The sequence below is a fragment of the Lissotriton helveticus genome, chromosome 7, assembly GCF_964261635.1.
Source record: "Lissotriton helveticus chromosome 7, aLisHel1.1, whole genome shotgun sequence".
In the NCBI taxonomy this organism is placed as follows: Eukaryota; Metazoa; Chordata; class Amphibia; order Caudata; family Salamandridae; genus Lissotriton; species Lissotriton helveticus.
This window is the reverse complement of record NC_136068.1, coordinates 713,496,218-713,517,925: the sequence shown is the minus strand read 5'-3', so window position 1 is coordinate 713,517,925 and position 21,708 is coordinate 713,496,218. Positions and strand designations below refer to the sequence as shown.

Here is a 21,708-nt window from a genome sequence, read left to right as displayed (position 1 = left end):
TGTAATAAGTTATTATATTTGGGTAGCTATGTCATTTCTTTATTACAAGTCACCTGTAATAAGGAAATTATAGACAGGATGCTATACAGGGATTTCAGGCTCCCATGTATTATATACATAATAACTACATACAGAGCTGAGTTGCAATACGTTATACAGCTGAGTGGCTATCTGATTTCTTACTTACACGTGACTAAAGGCATCCCAAGTTGCCTGTAATAAGAAGATTTAGACTGGATTTTACACAGGGATTGCAGCCCCCCTTATAGCTACTCACCTGTAGTCACTTATTGCACTTCAGTTCTGAGGTTACAATGCCTGCTGTCCAGGGGCAACTATGGCGGGTGGAGGGGACGGGCAAATGGGTGATGGGTAGGTGCATGAAATAACTACATACATTTTTTTTTTTAAATACAAAATTACTTACCGTGCTTGCTGCAAGACATGTCCTCCTCGATCCGGTCCTCTTCTCTCATGAAGTCCAGGGCCCCAGCCAACTCTCTTAACCAATCCTGGCGCTGATCTCATGCTGTTAAACAGCATGAGAGAAGAGCCAGGATTGGAAGGAGCAGCCTCCCCCGTTACTCCCGAGGACACTGGAGTCCTGTGCTTGCTCTCAAACCAGCTGTGTAAGACAGCTGGGCGGAGAGGCTTAAAGTGCGCAAGTGTGACTGGCCGTCGCAAGACAGTCAGCCAAAGGAACATTCACATTTTTACACAAGTGCACAGGAAGCCCACCACTCCTTCCTGCTGCTGTTGCCACTCAACAGGCCCTGCCCCGTCCTTGGTACAGAATGGGTTGACAAAAAATAAAATGGTAATTAATCAACTTTATTATCATTTTATTTTTTGTCTCTGGTGTTTTCTGGGGCATTTCATTGGGGCGACGCTCCTCCGCCCTAATGGAGGAGCCGCCCTGCAGTGCTGTCAGAGCCATGAGCAGAGGGAAATGTACAAAACATGAAATCTACCTTTCCTTCTTCTCATTTGTTTTTTAGATGTACAGTGATAGATAGAAAAGATATCTTTATGGCAACATGTTTATTTTTTCGTGCTTTGGTAGTTATCGAAAGAAATATTCTCTCTGCATGTTTCTAAACATTCTGAGCTTTTTGGTTTTTTTTAAATTTCGTACTACCTGATGCAAATATTTTTGGGCAAAAAATATCGCACTGCTTTTTTGGTGTGTTTAATTATGCACTAGAGATTATAATTGTATTTTTCATGTTAACAAATATCCCATCTCACCATTGGCATGCATTGTGTATATTACTTACAGTTCTGACAAATATTACTTGCAGTCTGACAAATAGGATTACTGTGCCAGTCGGTGCTATTTTTCAAGTTGTCACATATTGTTTTAATAGAAGAGATATTTGAGCTCAATGTTTGACTTGGTTTCTGTACAATAATGATAACACTCTTATTTTGGCAATGAGCACTTTATTTTGTACTGTACATGATCGGCGACAAAGGTTCTCTAATCTCTCTATTGAACTGTGTAAGAATTTCTTAATTTCTCTGATGTTATACCACCATCATCCTCTGTTTATGGTAACTACCCTTAAATTGTGCAAAAGGCTTTTCGGCCTACACCAAGCAGCTAAACATATATGGATGGAAGAGCAACTGATAATAAAATGTACTTCAGCAAAAACAAATGCTTTCAGAAAAGTGGAAGTCGTGCATCTTATAATTGAAATTGTGTGAGGTTTGGTGTGGTCCCAATTCCAAGATGGAGGAGTTCCCTACACAATGGGACTGGGACACAAATAGGCCTGTGTATCAAAATAAAATTGCCCCCCATCAGCTCAGCAGATAGCTTAAAAATTGGTAATATAAGGGAAATCAACAGCAAAACCGGCCCAACTGGCCATAAAACCAGAGCACAGCGGCTAAAAAACTAGCCCACACACTGATCTGTTAGACTAGCCCATCGGGCACTGCCTGATTTTCCCATTGGCCAATCCGACCCTGGTCCCCTATCTCCAGTGAGTAGACACACATCTTCAGAGGATCTAATGGTTTAAATATCTGAGTTGTACGACTGAAAGTTGACACCAAAAATATCTTAGTTTGAGAATATCGAGGACAGAATGTTGAGAAACAAAATATTGAAAGTTAAGTCCCTATATGGGGAATATAAATTTACTATTCATAACTCCACAGCCATGTACTTTGAAGACATATTTACTTCGTAGGTACATATATGTGAAATTAGATTTAGAAAATATAAAATTACTTACCTGTCCATACTTTACTTTCTATATTCGGTCCTCAATATTGTGTCTCATTGATATTGTGGTTTCAATATTCAAGGGGCACACCACATATCTGATCTCTGACATACCAATAATCTGATAGCAGCAAACCTAAGGGACCTGCTAAGTTAAAAATATATATGGACAGGTTGACTTTGAAACAAATGGGCAGCCAGATGCCTTCACGATTTATGTGGCAACATCTGTTATGACCTTCAGGTCTTCATTTCAAGTCCCAGCTAGACCAACATGGGCTTCATTGTTCTGAGGTTTACTAACTGTGTACCACTGAAGTAGGAAACCAGTAACACTGATTAATTCTAACACTTCAAAATGGCAAAAATTGTAAAATGAGGGACCATTTTAAATCAATTCTTTAAAATATATATTATATGAGTGGTTTCTGTTTTCTTACTATTGCAAGTAGTGATTGTAGATGTAATGTTAGTAATATTGTGTAAACAATGCAGAGATCACATGTCATAAACTGAAAGCAAGGAACGTGTGCCCTCTTCTGACCCTTGGGCATCTACTTAGAGACTCCTAGTGAAGTACAGAGGAAACTATGCTGTGAGGCCACTCCTGTAGACTACTTGTCTATTGGAAAACTCATGGTGCCTGTGTCTAGGGTTAGAGGCAATAAAAGCAGTCACTGACTCCTAAGTGTGATCATGTGGTTACCATCCTTCCTGCCAGTAGCAGTCACTTGAGCAGGCTGCACATCCAGGATACTATAAATGAGGCGCCTGCTGCTCATTGAAGTGCCTTGATCAAATGGGTGGAAGCTAACCAATGAATGCCATCAACTCATGCTGTTCTCGCCTAATCTCAATGGACTCTCTGAATTTGCAATCATCGGCTCTTACACAAATAGAAAATCATGGATCTAAATTCTGCCAGCTCACTACTGGCAAACAAACCCATGAGGGCCCTGGAATGCTGCCTCTGTGCTGCCTTTAGAATGTGACATAAATGCTGGCTTAATCTGCACACCAATGACAAAGTATCCCATGCCTTTGGTTTTTTAGTCTCAGTGCATATACATTTAGCAAAAGCGTTTGGAGCACATACCCTTGTGAGACCGCCAAACAACGCATGGGCCTATTGATGTTGCCAACGTGTTTAGCTATGCCTCTCAGCATCCTGGATTTTATTCAGAATGGCTGAACAATTTTTAGAAAGGTTTTGATGTGGCTGGCCACGTCATGTTGTGGGTGTGTCCACCACTTATGCTATATGCTAAAGGGCTGCTCATACAGCAGGAATGGCTGCCATGACCGAAGCACCCACCACCACCCGAGCCACATTCTTCCGATAACGTTGTGCAAAGTAGGGCTTGGACAAACATTTTTGCCAGGGGTGATTTTGGTTTCCAGTCTGGTGCTATTATTGAGTATACTCGCTTCCATCCAATTACAGCATATGTTTTGTGGCAAAGATTATAGAGCGATCTGTGCTTGGCCAACATAAATCTGCATTGATTCCTGCAATCTTTTAAGACCATATCAGTGAGACTTTTGACCACGTACTGTGCCATGGCACCCACTCACCAAGTGATGGACACCACCTGGTGATAGCTATCACAATTGGATCGGATCTGGTCTGTGGCGTTGCAGCAAACAGGAGATACCCTTATCATGGGGCATTGATGACTACTTTGGAAACTTTGAAATTTAGCTTATGATATTGTGAGGTCCGGTCTACTGTTTTCAAGCTGAATTGTAAGGGAAATCTGAGAGGCTGGGTACAAGCTGCACATTTGTGAAATCATCCCACATTGTGAAACATGTGTTGGCAGGATGTTTACTTTTTTGCGTCATGCAGTATATTTGTGAAAACGATTGAGACAATGCTACCAGAAAGTGGAATTATATCAAAAATTGGAAAATCGAATAAAGACATTTTTATCTGAAGCAGCAATATTGATAAACGTTTTTGATATATTTTCTCTCAGAGAACAATGAAGTATATTCAGTGGTACAATCTATAAATTACACAAACTTATGGAGACTTTCAGCCAGTCCTTTTCATCTATTGGTCTATTGTTGTGTCATTCACCTTTTTAATTCTGTCCACAACAGTAAACAGCATTGGGCAATGAGTCAGCCCTCTTCAGACTTTGGCTAATTTCCCTGTGAATAACAGCATTCTGCTCTTTGGAAGAAGACATCCGCACACAATGTAGTTCCTGTCAGTGTCTGGAACTACTATATCAAGATGTGCTTTTGAGACCAAAATTATTTTTGCTTTCAGGCAATGTTTTTTTTATATTGGTACGGGCTGGTCAGCTTACCTAAAAATAAAGTCTTACAAAAACCATTACAAAACAACACAGGCATTGATAAAGCTAAAAGACTGCCCCCTAACACCAGTCATACTGCTTTGCCAATGCTTGTTTTCTCTCATTTTATAAAAGAGTGAGCAGTGCATGCTACGAAAACAGAACACATTTAACTTCTGATCACTATTTGGGCTTCACATATTACAGTAAATAAAAAGCACACAAAAGGTGTTGGGAGGAATGCTTGCAATAAGTATAACTTCTCAATCACTCAGGGTAACATCTCAACCCATCGCTCTTTTGCTCACCACCCCATCTTAGTTTAGCCCATTCATATGCAACTCAGCCTGGATCCTAACCAACAGAAACAGTCCAGCCCTAACTGCGAGGCAAGATCCTTGCTGAACTCGAACACAACCAACACAAAATCAGTTTCACCTTGATTAGGGCTCATCAGTCTGGTATAGCTTGGTTCCAGTGGCACAGTGAGCATGGGGCCCACATCTGGGCATACCCTTGCCACTTAGGGTGGTACATCAAACACACAAAAGGTGATGATAGAAATGCATGCAACTTTTCTAACTACTGGCAATCGCTCTGGGTTGCATCCCAATGCATCGTTAATTTGGTCACCATGCCACCTCAGTTTAAACCCAGCCTTGTATGAATCAATCTTGACCCTGCTTCTCATAGAAACAGTCCAACCCGAACTGCCAGGCCAGGTCCTCACTGGTCCAGAACACAAGCAGCCTAGGACTGGGTTTGCTCTGATAAGGGTTAATCGGGCAGGTATCTCTTGGATCCAGTGATACAGTGAGCCTGGGCATATCTATTGCCTCATAGGGCAGTGCATCAAATACACAATAGGTGATAGTAGGAATGCATGCCATTTGTCTAACCACTGGCAATCTCTCGAGTAGCACCCCAACGCATTGTTCTTTTGCTCACCATGCCACTTCACCTTGCACCCACCCTAATGCAAATTCGTCTTGATCCTGCTCTACTAGGAACAATCCAGTCTGAACTGCTAGGCCAGGTCCTACCTGAACAAGAACAAAAGCTACCCAAGACTGCTTTCACCCTGATTGGGCCGCTTCAGTCGGGTGTCAGTTGGTTTTGGTGGCACAGTGGTCCCTTGTTCGCTGTGCCACTGGAATAAAGTTTTGATTGAGGACCCTCAATACGGACGACCCTCAATACGGACGAAACTGGACCTGGCTTGGCAGTTTGGTATGAACCGTTCTTAATGGAGCAGGATCAAGAATGATTTTCATATAGCTGGATCTAATGTGAGATGGAATGGTGGGCAACAAAGCGATGGGTAGGAATGCTTGCCCAAGCAATTGCCAGTGGTTAGACCAGAGGTCTTCAAACTGTGGGGCACGCCACCTCTGGGCGGGGCTTGAATGTGTTCCCAGGGAGGCGCCAATGAGTCTGCAATTACATGTAAAAAAAGATAGCCTGGAAGCGCGAAAGGCGCGTTCCATGCTGTCTTCTTTTACATGCAGCAGTTAAAGCCCATTGAAAAGTATGAGGAAGGTATGCTTTTGATATGGTTGGTCAAATATATCGTTTTAAATGGTGAGGGGTTATTGTAAACATTGAAAAGCATAGATACAGCCAATTGACATCATTAAGGAATTGTTGATTTCTCTTTTAAGGGTTGGATTGCTTTCCACTGTAGTGGGAAATCGTGTAGGTTTGTTTCTTCGGGTTTTAATTGTTTTTTACTGTTGAAAGATATTCTGTTGTAATTTTAATTAATCATACAATAAATGTACTCTGGTTTTGATTCAGATTCTTTCTGTGGGTAGGTGTTTCTGTGTAGGAAACAACTGGGTTATTTAAAATGTTTGTGCTTATGGGTGTCTCAGAGAAAGCTACATATTTGTAAGTTATTTACTGTGTGCATGTAAGAGAGTAAAACATATGAAGTGTGTGCGTGCGTGTGTGTGTGCATGTGTGCATGTGTGTGTGTGCATGCGTGTGCGCGTGTGTGTGTGTGTGCGTGTATGCTTCTGTGCATGTAAGAGTTATATATGCACGTAACATGGCCCAAGCAACAATGGAGGGAGGCAGGGTGTAGGAGAGTAGGGTCTGCTTTCCTATGGTCACCCCACTTTTTGCTTTTTGCTTCACTGGTTTTCGACTTTAATGTGGCTGTGGGCCTGCTAATCAGACCCACAGCCCTGCTGTTCTCTCTCTAAATTCACACCATGTACTTTAGGTACATCATCAATTGGGAAATGAGTCACTCTTATGAGTCCCTGTACAGTGTACCATAGGTACCCAGGGCATAGGTGCACCCAAGGCCTACCAGGGGCTGCAGCATATCTTATGCCACCCCTGGCTGGCCATCCAAACTGACACAACTGGCTGATCACTCAGCTGGGGCAAGGTTGTGTAATCACCCCTTGCTTAGGTATAGTATTCCTATACCTACCATTATATATAGACACATATGCACCTATAAGTCACTCCTATTTTTATTTTTTATTTAATTTTAATGTTTTATAGAGCGCGGACTTGACCCGTGAGGGTATCAGAGCACTTTACAGGTTCATAGAGTAATACAGAAAAGACGGTTATCACATGAGAGCAATACATCGGAGGGCTATACAGAATCAAGGGTCATATGGTAGGCAGGGTGTCAAAGGGGAATGTGCAAAGGAGTGAGGGGGTGAAAGCTGTACATAGGAACATTTTACAGAATAGATGGTCATACAATAGGGAGGATATTGCAGGGGTGCTTTACATAAAGAGACTGAAAAAGAAAAGAAAACTATACCACAGTGTAATTTACAGAGTCAAGGATCATACAATAGACAGGATATCACACGGGTACTAAGTCTCTCGGTGGTTGTGGAGCGGGTTTAGCCAAGGAATTTACCCATGAGGAAGGATTTAGCCTCTTTTTTTTTCTTAAAACGTGCAGGCCGGAGTAGGAAGGTATTTGCCGATTGTGAGTTTCTGCTTCCTCCGGATATCGCAAGCTTCTGTGCTAGATACGCCGGGGAGTTGGAGTGTAAGGCCTTGTGCGTGATGCATGCCAGCTTGAGGTGAATCCTAGCCTCCAGGGGAAGCCAGTTCAAAGCTTTCAGGTGAGGGGTGATGTGATTAAATTTTCTAGAGCCAGTAAGTAGTCTGGCGGCTGTGTTGAGGCAGGCTTTTAAGGGTGCCAGAGTGACCTTGGGTAAACCGGAGAGGGTGGAGCAACCATATTCCAGCCGAGAGATAACTAATGATTGGACTGCAAGTTTTAGGTCGGGAGCAGCTAGAAAGGGTTTCATTTTCCATAGGTAGCTCAGGTGGAATCTGGCAGATTCGGCCATTGAGTTGATGTGGTTTCGCATGTTTAGGTTGTAATCCAAGGTGATTCCCAGTGATTTGGCCGAGTCCACAATGGTCGGCGGACAGTTTAAGGCTGTGATAGCGTTGATCCAAGTCTGTATCTCAGAGTTGCTCTTGGGCGGGGAGATTAGAAGGAACTCAGTTTTATTAGCATTGAGTTTGAGTTGGTTTGAGGCGAGCCATCGGACGGTCAGCTTCAGGGCCTCATTCAGGGTGAGGATCTCCGCAAGAGATGAGATTTTTATGTAGATCTGAGTATCATCAGCGTACATATGGAAGGAGATATTTGCAGTGCGAAGGACTTCGGCAAGGGGTTCTAAATAGAGATTAAAGAGGGTGGGGGACAACGTTGATTCTTGAGGGACTCCCACCGTGACCACGGAGGGGGTGGAAAGTTCGTCATTGATTAGGAATCTCTGAGATCAGTTTTGGAGGTAGGAACTAAACCAATCAAGTACTGTGCCATCTAAACCCATCCTAACTTTGAGGCGTTCGAGTAGCATCTCGTGGTTGACAGTATCGAAGGTCGAGGATAGATCAAGGAGATGAGGCTCTAGCATGAGCTGAGCCTGTCTGCAGCTTTCGGAACCATGTCCTTATAGCTGTTCCATGATATAGCCATACCATATACTCTTAAGTGCATTATAATCCTCGCCGTTGAATGCTAACTTTGGTTTGGCTTTATCAAAACATGTTGTGTAAGGTGTCATACGCTTTGGAATACTACCCCCTCGCCAGTTCTGGTGATGGGGGTAGCATTCCACCCTTCTAGAGGGAGAAGACATGTTGTTCCTACTAATCCCGGTTAAAGTTAACCAGAGCCTCAGCATCACAAAATGGATGCTGCTGCCACAGACACAAGTCTGACCTCCTGCTGCTGGGAGTTCTTCCAGCAAGGGGGGCTTGGACAATAGGTTTCCTGTCTTGGGAGGTGCTAGCACCACCCCAGACAGGCCAAAGTGTATTGGGGCAGGGAGGGCTGAATGAAATGAGACACTCCCTGGGGCACACAAGGTGTCCCATGCATAGTCCGGTTCAAACCGGTGCTGGGGCACTCCAGCCCCAGCTCTGGCGCGAAACTGGACAAAGGGAAAGGGGTGTAACCACCCCATTCCCTGGTCCCACCCATAGGAGGGACCTAGAAGGTAATCCAGCCCCTAAATTTGGTATATAGGTAGGAGCTGAGTCTAGAGGCTTTAGATTTATCCTGACTAAAACTTGAAATGAAACTCTGGACCTTCGACGTTCTACCTGAAGATAGAAGACTGAGAATCTCCCTTGTGGTCAAGGAGTGACCACCCTGTGCAAGCAGGCACCATCAAGCGATCAACGGTTTGCCGGAGCCCAAGCACAGAGCCTGACATGACCTGGACTTCCATACTTTCCGCAGCCCGATCCACAGCCACAGCAAAGCTGAGACCCGTGGAGGTGACGAGAGACGTGGGACCAGCCATCTTGGAAAGCCAGTGAATTGCTGTCTGTGCAACTTCTGAGCCACACTCAAAGTTGTGCATTGGGGATTGAGAAGCCTCAGCCCCGAGCACCAACTGCACCGAAGATCAGCCCTCCACACTCCACGAGTTCTGCGTGGGGTCCTTCTGCATTTTCCTGCTCGACGCGTCTGTCCGGTCACTTGCCCGTTGGCTAGTGGCCTCTGTGACGATGAACCTTTGAATTTACACCACTGGTCTGGTTGCTCCAGACTGGCCCCTGCTTCCCTGAAAATGAGAAGCCCATCAGATCTTGCTGGTCTGATCCAGAAGCCATCTTCGATTCCTGCGTGGGTTGTCTTTGCCAAGGCTTGTTGACTCCAATCCGGAAGCCGACACCGCCGACAGCGAGAGCCTTTGTGGGACAGTCCGTATCCAGTCCTGGTCGTCGTCAACACCTCCTGGTCCACGTGGCTGCAGAGGCAAGCCTCATAACATCACCTGATTTCTTCGCGACATCGCCTGGTTCCTTCCTGGTCACTGGCTAGTGACCCAGACTCTGTCCCCTCTGCTTTCAGGAACTCTTCATCCTCGATCCGCCCTTGGATCCAACTGGACACTTCCCTCCTGGTCGCCTGCAGCATCGTTCTTCACGGCTCCATAGGATTCAGCGACGAAACCCGACACACTTTGACACCTATGCACCCGCTTCCTGTGGGTGAGGTAACGCGAGTATTTCGGTACTCCTGTGGGTATTGACTATCCTAGTGTATGAGTTTCAAGTAGCTTTCTCCTAGTCCATCCGGAAGTGCCCTAAAATAACTAGTTTCCAATTCTTTCGTTCCCATTCTAACTCTATGGTAACTCGCGTGTGTGTAAAGACACTGCACACACATCCCGTGGGCCTCCTGCTCCCTATCCTTTGGTAGTACAGTGTAGCCCCAGCGATTTTCCAGGCCCTAGGCCTATCCTTTGTTCGTGACGTGGTTCTTATACCACTATTTTAGTATATGGTTCGAAGTGCCCCTAGGGCATTACTGTATTTTGTGCAACTTATTGTATGATAATTAAGTCTCTTGTTATGTGCTTGTGCCTCTGACCTCATAAAGAGTTCAGAGGATTACTTTAGTAATAAATACATGTATACTTTATATATATAACCTGTGTGGTGTCCTTTCATTTGGTATTAAAGGGGTTACATATGGTAAAACAGCTGGCTTCACATGCCCTCTTGAGTTTAGCCTAAGACTGCTTTGTCCATGCTACCGCTAGGATAGCTGGTCTATAAGGTTGACTTTACAACCATCACCATAAGGGTTGTTTGGACTGGTGCAAGGTGCTCACTAGAATAGTGAACATCAGCTGTAGGCTTCATTGGTGCTGCAGTTGCAGGCCATAATTCCTGTGCCAGTGTTCTTTGATCTTCTAAACAATGGTCCAAGGGACGAGAAAAACTTAGGCAGAGGAGACCCTCCCCTTGATTTGGGCATCAAAGAGGGAGAGGGACACAGAGATGGGAGAGGGATGATGAGACATGGGAGGAAGAGGAATGGTGTGAGATGGCAGCTCATTTTAACAAACATCAGAGATGACAGCAAGGCAGTACCTATCCTTAGTGAAACTGGTGCAGTGACACTTTTGCCCAGGTGCCCACTGCATCATAATTATGAATGCTTTGCAATACAAAGTGGACATTGGGGCTCATTTTCTTTGCTAGTGTTGGAGCAGATGGGGTCCTTGGCACAAACATGGGGGGCAACATGCAGTAGCTCATTTTCTTTCTAAAAGAGACAAGACTTGTTTCGAGTTCGAAGTGATGGTCAGACAAAAGGCGGGGAAGGAGTGAAAGAAGAAGTGATAGCCTGCTTCTCAGGGCTTCAGCCATCATTAGTGCAGCAGTTGGAGTGCATTGGGGCCCACAGAACCCCAATTATGTGCATTGTGTTTTTGGTGAATTATTTTCTTGTTTAATGCTGTTTCTTTTCTATAAGGATCACATTTAGTGTGGATACTGAGCTACAGAATTGCAGCCCTGAAATTATCTCATGAGCCTCGCCCTCTGTGATCATCCCTACTCCCCCCACTCCCCAAATCCTTGGCATATAGTTTTGGAGGGGGGCCCCACTTCAAAACATTTTGCTTAGGGGGGCTCAGAGCAAACAAGTTTGAAGACCCCTGGGTTAGACTTACTGTAAGCATCTTCCTATCATTTTTTGTGTGTTTGCAGTAATGCTTTAAGTGGCCATGGATGTGCCCAAACCAGGGTCCCTTGCTCACTGTGCCACTGGAATCAAGCTACACCCGACTGAAAAGCCCCATTCAGTTCAAAACTGTTCTAGGGTTGCTTATGTTCCGGTTCAATGAGGATCTGGCTTGGCAATTTGGGCTGAACTGTTTCTATTGGAGCAGGGAAATACTGATTTGCAAATAGCTGGGCCTAATCTGAGGTGACATGATGATCAACGGGCGCTGGGTTGGAATGCTAGCCCAAGTGATTGACACTGGTTGGACTTATTGCAAACATCACCAATCACCCTTTTTTTGTTTACAGTGACACTCTAAGTGGCCGGTGGTGTGCCCAGATGTGAATAATTTGCTCACTGGGCCACTGGAATCAAGCAACCCTAACAGAAGAACTCTAATCAGGTCAAAAAGGGTTAGGGTTCCTTGTGTTCTGGTTCAGAGAGGACCTGGCTTGGCAGTTTGGGCTGGATTGCTCCTATTGACGCAGGGTCAAGAGGGATTTGCATATAGATGGATTTAATCTGAGGTTGCATGGTGGGTAAACGAACAATAACATAACACCCGAATGATTGCATGTGGTTAGACGTGTTCGAAGTAAAGAGAAAAACAACAATAATTTGTGTTAATGGTATTTCCTTGTGCTTTTGTCAAGATTGGAACCAATGCACCAACAGAATGTAAATTTAGTAGATAAATGATGAGTTTTCAGTATGAAAAATCACAAAATATGTTGTGTATCTTGTGGAAGTTGTTGATGCGATGACGCAGCTGGTCCAAAGTATGTCATTTTTAAATGATTGTTCATATATCTTCTCTTCTGGTTTTGGCATATATCTGGTTGACCAATAAAGTGAAACTGATGAATTGGTTCTTAAACTGACAGACTATACACAGTTTGGATGCTGATTGCATGCAAATAAATGTACATGTTGTGTAGTGGCTTACAAAATACCTTGCAGGATTGTTTGCGTTTCGCAACTTTCTGGAATATTTCCATTGTATCTAATGATGTGTCACCACTTAGATCAATCACGATCACATATGTTATGTCACCTATATGAACGTAAAAAATTAAGGGGTGGACTTATGTCTGAACACTCCTGAGCTTTTACATTTATTGACTTTCCTGAGTTTTGATTGCACAGTGGGGTCTGTCCTGCATAAACAGAGATTGGCAAAGCCAATATGTCTTAGAATAATGTCTTAACACATGCAACTCTACTACTAAAGAACACCTGGTAGGATACAGCTTACTCAACACCTTCGATTCCAGCTTCTGCACCAACCACAGCACCAAGACCACCCTGATTGCTCAACCATCAACATCAGAACCCTCCTCAACTGAGGTGAGACAGCAGCCTTGATCCACCTCGACCTATCAGCGGCATTCAACATCATACACACCCACACCCTAATCAGAAGACTCCACCACATCTGCGTGCAAGGAGACACCCTCAAATGGATCACCTCATGCATCACAGAACACACCCAGAAAATCTGGCTACTGCTCTTCACCTCCGACCCCAAGAGCATCATCTGTGGCGCCCCCAAGATTCCTCTCTCAGTCCCTCCTTGTTCAACTCCTACATGATACCACTGGCCAACATCATCCGCACCCATGGACTCAACATCATCTCCTACCTGGACGAATTCCAACTCATCCTCTCCTTCACGGAAAGCCCACCACCACCGGAACCAAGTTCCAGAATGCCATGACAAGCATCTCCGACTAGATGAGGTCCAACTGCCTGAAGCTTAACACAGACAAGATGGAAGTGCTTATCTCCGGGAGGAACACCTCACCATGGGACGACATCTGGTGGTCCCCCGAACTCAGACCCACAACTACCCCTAAGGACCACACCTGCAACCCTGGTGTCATGCTGGACAGCAAACTTACCAGCTCAATGCAGTATCCTCCTCCTGCTTCCACACCCTCTGCATGCTTCAGAAGATCTTCAGATGGATCCCCATCAATGTGAGGAAAACTGTCACACAAGCTCTTGTCACAAGTTGACTGGATCATGGAAACGCATTAAATGCTGGCACCACCACCAATCTACTCAAGCGACTTAAGACCATATAGAATGCTGCAGCCAGACTCGTCTTCAACCTCCCCAAATGGACCACATTCACCCTCCACCTCAGAAGCCTCCACTGGCTCCCTGCCAGAAGGGATGCCAGTTCAAGATGCTAACTTACACCTACAAAGCCGTCGACAACCAGGCAGGGCCGACTCTAGGGCGGTGCAACCAGTGCCACAGGTGCCATCTACCCAGGTGCTGACTTCAGGTGGTGCGGTGTTTGCAAGTTTATTTTGGTTTTAAAAGCACCTGCTGCCACGTTCCTTGCCTCCAGCTCTTCCAAGCAACAATAAAAATGTCAAGCTAACTCTGATGATTAATGTTCTTCCTGGAGAGAGATGGAGTTTTGTCTAGTTGAGGTAATGACTGATCATAAAATAGCACAGAGGATTAATATGCTTGCAAAGAATGTGCACCATGCAGATCACAAAGTGCATATAATGTAAATAGGTCAGTTGGTTTCTGCTTTTCTAAGAGACATCCTTTTGTTACTTGCAGTTTATAAATTAAAATCCTAAAATAGAACAGTGAATTATTTACTGTCAACAAAACCTCATGCGCACAGCAAGGTATAGATTAGAGCATAGGTTTATATTGCAAAAAGTATTCATTTGGGTAGAAATTGATTCTTATTATTAAGGAGAACCCCCAACTATGGTGTTCCATTTTCAATTTTGAGTTTGTTCTTCTCCAGACCAAGCACTCACACTAAACTGCCTACCAGTATGGGTGACATGTCACTCCTACACCTTGTAGTCCTCAGGATTTTGTAACATTTCCTATATGCTGATTTACACATGTATGATTGATAGTCTCAGCGTAATGTGTGTATGATGTAAAGTGCTCTGACATCCTAAACTGGTATGGCTGGCCCTATATAATTAATTAAATGCACCTGAAAGAGAGTGGTTAGGGAGTCTTCAGGGTCACTGTTAAAAGGTGGTGGTGAAGGAAACCATGGATGGGGTGCGCCAACAAACATTGTTGTATCAGGCGACACCAGCGCTAAAGCCGGCCTTGCAATCAGGGACCAGCCTACATCAACCACCGCCTGATCTTCCACTTACCCGCAAGACAACTGCACTCTGCCTTCCTTGCATCTGCAGAGGCCGTTTCTTCTGCTACCTCACCGCCAAGTCCTGGAATTACCTCCAACTCCACCTGCGATGTCACACTCACGCACAAACTTCAGAAAGAGACTCAAGACCTAGCTCTTCGACTGAAGACCTGCAAGACCCCTTGCGCCTGGATATTCCCCGCGGTGATTAGCTGCGCTCTACAAGTACTGAATTATCGATTGACAACCAAAGGAGAGAGACTGCAGGAGTGGACAAACAGGACTATACAACGAACAATAGTTCCTCATACAGTTTAATACACTCACTGTTGTAGAGTATACATAGAATACACCGAAACAGCCAATAGCATTCGGTGAGAGCACTGGATTGAGCCAGTACATGATAGATAATGTATCAAGCCAATGGCAGAAAGAAGCTGGTCCAAGAAAGCCAGTGGTTGAAAGGGCAATCCACTCTATGCATAGTATAAGCAATACACAACCTATGACTCTCTATTATCAAGGTGTCGGGGAAACGAGAGGGATGTATAGGCTGTCTATATTTGCACCCTCTCACATAAAATACACACCACAAAAAGAAAACTAGACATATTAAAGGAGGAAGCACCCCTTGGAAATACCTTAATTCTGGGGGGCCTTGACTTCCTATATGACCCACCGTCTGGATAGGACCAAGATACTCAAGAACCAGCTGCGGCCCGTGGAGGGAGTTACGGTGGGGCAGGAAGGCGGGGTGGGGGAGGGGCAGGGTGGGGGGTGCTAAAAATCGGAATATGGATAATTGGAGGAAAGTAAAAAATGTAATAAATATGCGATACAGTGCGCGCTACGAAATTCGTTTTATTAATTAAATTGTTTACTTACCTCCAAATATCCATATCCCGGTTTTTAGCACCCCCCCCCCCCCCCACCCTGCCCCTCCCACCGCCCCGCCTTGCTGCCCCACCAGAACTCCCTCCATGGACCGTGGCTGTCAAGAACATTCATCAAGGTTTGTAAACAATTTCAAAAAAGTGTAAGGAATGGTGTTACTAGGTGAATGGGCAGGGGGTAACCTTTGACGAAGTAAGTCCTGTAGGCGTGTGCCAATATTTCAATATACCATATGGGCTCTTCCACCATTTTTTTTGTGAACTAATCTGCCTTTGTATTTATCTTTGGGTTCACATAGTGAGTCACTAAAGGTCTCCCTCGTCGTATTCCTTCACGAGGTTTGCCTAAGTTAAGTTCAGGCTATGTTGTGCAATACGTGATGTGTGATATAGGCATGGATTCCTGGCTATCACGTTTCACCTTATTCGCCAGTTTGCTGTGGATTGCACTGTATACCTACCACAAGTGCTGCACGGTTTTTCACATACAGCTGGAATTCAGCACGCAGATAGGAGCATTGTCTTCAAGTTTTTAGCTGGTCCTTATTTGTCCTCTGTGAATCCCACCTTATAATCTGTGTTTATTCATTTACTACAGGACCATTTAATATGTGATGAAGAAGTATTTTTGTGTCCAGCAGGAAGAAAAGATTGGGGATTTTGTGTATAGCTGTTGTGTGTCGAGCATCCATGCACTAACAGCATAGGAAAATAGGGATTCCAGGTCCTGATGAAAGCCACGGACCCCGGATGGTGCCACGTGCTGAAACATGTTGACCTAGTAGATGCAGGAGTAATCATCGCTCCTTGTTTTTAACCATCTTGTTGCTTCATTGAAAGATTAATGGTAGTTTCCATGATGAGGCAACCTTTATTTTTTATTTTCCATTATCTGGATCCAGTTCCCCAACCCTAAGTGCTTCCTGTGAACATAGGAAGCCTGGCCATCATTAGAGGATCCTTTAGTGAGCAAGGAAGGCCAATGATGAAGCATGGCTTGGTTTAGGTCATTCCTTACAATTTTTTTTATTGTTTACAAACTTTGGTGAATGTTCTCGGGTGCTTGTCCCTATCGAGACTAATGACTCCAGGACACCCCAGAATACGGGTATTTGCCAGGTGTAGACCCTTCTTCTTTACACGTCTGGTTTGATTTTTGTGATGCTAGTGTAAGCAATAGTCTGTTTGACGGTAGTCCTAAAATCTACTTTATTTCGTTTATTTTCCTCTCCCTTCGATAGATGAAAAAAGACAGACACTCCATGCTAGCAGCTAAATTTACCTAATTGTATCTACATCATTTCTGCAATAAAACTGGAAAGTAATCCCTATATGTTAGCTGCAGCCCTGTTGCCTTCAAGAGTACATTTGCTATTTTCTCCTGAGTCCTAACTGCTGAGCCGCCGCCAGCGAAAAGAGCACGTGGGGTTGACGTTTTCAACATTGCCATATTGTTTTCATTACACATAAGACAGCGTCCCGAGGCCCGAGAGCCATTTTGGAAACCTAAAGCGGGAGCGCAGCAAATCACACAGCACAAATTCACTCCCAGCAGCAGCAACAGCAACATATTTTCTCCTTCCTTTCTTCCGGGCTCTTTAACTCGGCCAGTTGTTTAGAAAGCGGTCGGGCCTTCTAGACATCTCGTCCCATGAACCGAAGTATACGTGGACGTCTGGGGTTGTCCGAGGACCCTACAGCTGTGTAGCTGCACAGCAGCGCCAGGAAGCCCAGACTGACGCTGTCCAATAAATAATTTAGAGACAACCAGACATCCTGTTGGACAGAACCCCCTGGCACTTGTCCGCAATGAGAGAGCAGACAAAGAGAATGGGTGCAGCCGGGCCCTCCTCACACAAACCATATGATCTCATTAAAAATGCAGCAACGACTTCATCCTTTTAAGTGAAATAAAAACTTCCCTCTCCGCCCTTCCCAGACAATGGAACGTACCCTTTGGAGGAAATAAAGTGCAACGCCAAACACCGCTTCCTCCGGTAGCGTCGACTGATTTGGCCGTAAAGTGACATTGTTGAAACATTTCCTTAAAAAGAGATTTCTAATGCGGGCCAAGAGAGGAGAGGTAATGAGGGTGAAAAGTGCGAAGGGAGAGGGGATGAGTTGCTTGTCGTGAGAAGGTGCTGGTATCACGTGATGCAAAAGAGGAGGAGCCGAGGACAGGAGCGGTACACCTGCCGGAGCATCCTTTGGACCAAGTGGATGTGCGTCACAGTATAAAAATTACCGCCAACGTAAACTTGAGCTCTGCAGCGGGGTAGTGACCGCCATTTGCACGTATTACTGGCTGGGGCAATGTTTCTGTTGTCATATACCGCCAACTATGTGAATACAGTCACTACACACAGAGATCACAGGTGTTAATGGATTGACCTGCAGCATAAATACCGCCGAGGTTAACATCTACCGCAGACGGTATTCTTTCCGCCAGTTTTCTAATAATGCAGAAGCGTAATGGCAAGGAATTATGATTTTAACACGTTGTGTCTGTGTGGGCGTGTGTATCCTCACTTATGAAGTCATATCTGCAGTTAGCAGTATTTGTAGGAAGTTCTCGTTATTTAAGCAGTTGTATATGCGTGGTGTTGTGCCTGAATTGGGCGTTATGTGCAGGGATTTTTAAAGTAACTATGTCTGCAAAGAGTTATTCCAGCAGGGGGTCTGGCAGCAATGTGTCAGACATGTCAGCAAGACGTGTGCCCTTTTGACATGTTTCCACGTGGAGTTGCGCCTGCAGGGAGTTAGTAGTGTTCTAAGAGATATACGCCCACAGGGGCTTGCATCTTGCTGAGATGTCTGCTTGCAAGCAGCTGTTTCCGAAGCGAAATGTGTCTGCGTTAAATTTGGGGTTCATGGATATATTCGTGCAGAGAGTTGTGCCTGAAGGGAGCTGGGTCTGCAAGGAAGATGACGTTCTCCGTTTACTTCTGCCCGCATGAATTTGCTTCTGCAGGGAGGTGTGTCCGAAGGGAGTTGAGTGTGCAGGGAGGTTTGCCAAACTATAAGTTTGATTACATGTGGAGTTTGTGTTCACGTGGAAATCTATTTGTAAGGACTTGAGACAGTATACTTATCTGAGCAGTGAACTGTGTCTTCATGGGGATGCAGCCGCATAGAGCTGTGCCCACAAACAATTGTGCCTGCAGCACACTGAACGCGCAGGTATGACTCTGCAAGGGTAGTATTGTGGCAGGATGCAGTTGTTTCTCAGTGAGCTCGTCTCACAGGGGGTTATGTCTGCAGAGCTGAGTGTGCGAGGAGTTGAGTGTGCAGGGAGTTAGGTGTGGAGAGAGCTGTCTACCTGCAGCAGTGTTTACACAGAGTCTCGTCTGCACAGAGTTTCGTGTGTGTGCGACATGTCGCGCCCACACGGACCTGTCACCTCAGGGAGTTTGCATGAAGCCGCAGGATCGCCCTACCTTGCAGTCGCTGAGGTTCTGCAGCACTTCCTTCCCTCCCGAGGTCCTGATCTCGATGCCAGCGACGCCGTTGCCCGTGGGCGACTGAGGGGTCCCCGGGTCCCCTTGCCTCTTCTCCTGGGGCACCTCCGGCTTGCTGGGGCTGCGGGGGCTCCTGGCACCCTTCTGCCCCACTCCCAAGGCGCCGAAGTCCAGGGTCTTGGACTCGAAGGCCCCCTCCACGCTGCTGAACATGCCCCCGTACTTCACCCGGGGCACCTGGGCAGTGGTGCCCGGCCGGGCCAGGTAGAAGGGCAGCTCCTCCTCCGGGTCCTCCTCCCGCGTCCGCCGGTTCCCCGAAGCCATGTTTGGAGGGTGGGAGTCTCAGGGGGCAGAGGACGGGCGAGAAGGGGAGAGGAGAGTCGGGGGCGCAGGGATGGGGCTGAAAGTGGGGAGAACTGGGAGGGAGGGGCTGGTCGGTGGGGTGGCGGAGCCGAGAGAGGCAGCCAAGGGAGGGTGCTGCTGCTGCTCAGAGGGAGGGCGGAGGGGCTCGCACTCCGAGAGGATGACAGAGCAGAGGGAGAGAGGTGCCAATGAGGCTGTGAGAGCGGGGAGTGACGAGCACCGCACCGAGAGGGACGGACGGAGGTTGGGGGAGGAGAGAGCGGGCAGGGAGTGGAGGCTGAAGCAGAGAGGAGAAGAGAGCAGGGTGGGACGGGGGCTTGAACAGTGACAGGGAAGAGCAACGGCGAGGGCGCCTGGAGGGCAGAAAAGGGAATGTGGAGAAAATTCGGATGTAAGAGGCTAGAGCTGAGAAGGGTGTAGGTATAACTCAGAAAGTGCGGCGCAGGTAGGATAGGGAGCAACTAGTGGGATACTGATGAAGATGGGGTACGAGGAATGAAGAGATGCAAGTGTAGTAGGGGGAGTAGGTACAAGGAAGGCGTAGAAAGTTGAGACTGAGCGAGAGAGCAAATTAGAGACTGAAGTTTTAGAGGATGAATGGTAGATAGTAGTGCAGACAAGAGCAGCCGGTTCACAAGAGGTCAGAGCCTGTGTGCTGTGAGGCAGTGGAGTAGGGCGTGTGGAGAGTAGCAGGGTTCCCGGAGGGCAGGGCTGGCTCGGTGCACGGCGGTAGGGCCAGGCTGGGACCGAGAGGGCTTCACACAGACTGCACAGAGCCCAGGTCACCGGCGCTGAGACAGGGACAGACAGTGGAGTCCGGGGGAGGTCTGCGCAGGGCGGGCAGAGGAGTGTCCGCCTTTATACGGTAGGCGGCGCTGCTGCGCCGGGGCCTTGGCACGCGCGGCCAGAGGAAGACACAAAATGATGAGAACAGCAGCATCAGGGGAGTGGACACAAGGACACACCGAGCACTGCGAAAACACACACAGGCGCCGTGCCTGTCAGCATCCTTCGATGCCTCCATGTGAAGGTCACGCATTGTCATCAGCTTTAGCACCACTTCCCTCCACAGTAATGAATGCTACTGTTTTATCACAGGGATCACTTTTGAACGACTCAAAATTGGTTCTCCTGTCTGAGCCTGTTAGCTAATGGCAAAGTCTCTCTAGTTCTACCGCATGAATCTCCTTAGGATCTTTGAATACGTTCACTATACCGACCTCTCCCAACTTATTCATAGCTAACATTGTGGTTGAGAACATGGTCTAAACTAACCATAAGAATTAAAGGCTATCTCTATATGGCACTGAAGTAGGGTAACGAGACTGTCAAAAGTAAAAGGCCATAGACATAGAAGTAAGACTAAAAGTTGATACCAACCCTGGACGCAGAAGCTCTGGCAGAAAACACTGACATAGAAGGACCGCACCAGCATCCACACGCCCAGACCTGCTAGTTCACAAGGTGTGCCACAATAACGCGACTCTTCACACGGCCATTCGGTGAACAGCTGTTATCACAATATGCTAAAAAAGATGGAACATAAGGTGATCTGAAAACCCATGCAACACGTGATCTTCCAGCTTGTGGGGCAAGGATCTGCATAGCTGGTTTGCATCATGGCTCTTGCTACCTGGCAAGGGCATCATCAGCAGCAGTCTCAGAAGCTTTGGTTAGTGATTCAGTGGAGGGTAGGAGTGGTCTCAGTCAGTGGCCAGCATAATGCCCCCCCCACACCTCCTGGGCTCACTCTCTCTTTGTCTCTCACAGGGTGAAAACATTTGTAATGTTGGCAGGTCTGTAGAGTTGTATGACAAGCTAGACATAAAAAACTTGAAAAGACCAACAATTCAGGGGATGCGCACTTTATTGCGTTTCAGAAGGTTTTGGAAAATGTGCCTCTCCCACGTCACACTCTCATTCATTACAGTTTTGGTTGCATTCTAGTTAATGGTGCTTAATTTGAGCCAGTGGGTTCCAGTGCTTGGCACCAGCACTTAATTGTTAATGCTGACACTTATGACAGCTGCCACATGATGGCGCTGTTTGTGTAATATAGAGATGAGAAGAACAACAGTATTTATTAGTCTTAAAAATACATGCCAAACCTATTCTTATAGCTTTTGGGGCCTCAAATAGCTTGAATCGTCACACTCACACACAGGTACTGTCATTGGCAGCGCAAGCAAAGGGAATGGGTGATGCAAGCTGCATAGTCTCTTGATGAGGCTTCTGCACTTACTTTTGTGTATTTTTTTTTTACAAATTAAGCACTGCATAAAGTAC

General features: G+C 46.0%; 1 protein-coding gene across 1 annotated transcript in view; it reads right to left on the bottom strand.

The window, feature by feature from the left end:
• The window catches only part of DPYSL3 (dihydropyrimidinase like 3), a 375,973-nt gene extending 355,718 nt beyond the window's left edge, over window positions 1-20,255 (bottom strand). Inside the window, exon 1 of the mRNA XM_078653034.1 lies at window positions 19,039-20,255. Coding sequence (XP_078509160.1) covers window positions 19,039-19,383 — 345 coding nt within the window. The 5' untranslated portion in view covers window positions 19,384-20,255. The remainder of the gene's footprint in view (window positions 1-19,038) is intronic.
• Between the last annotated feature and the right edge of the window lie 1,453 nt (window positions 20,256-21,708).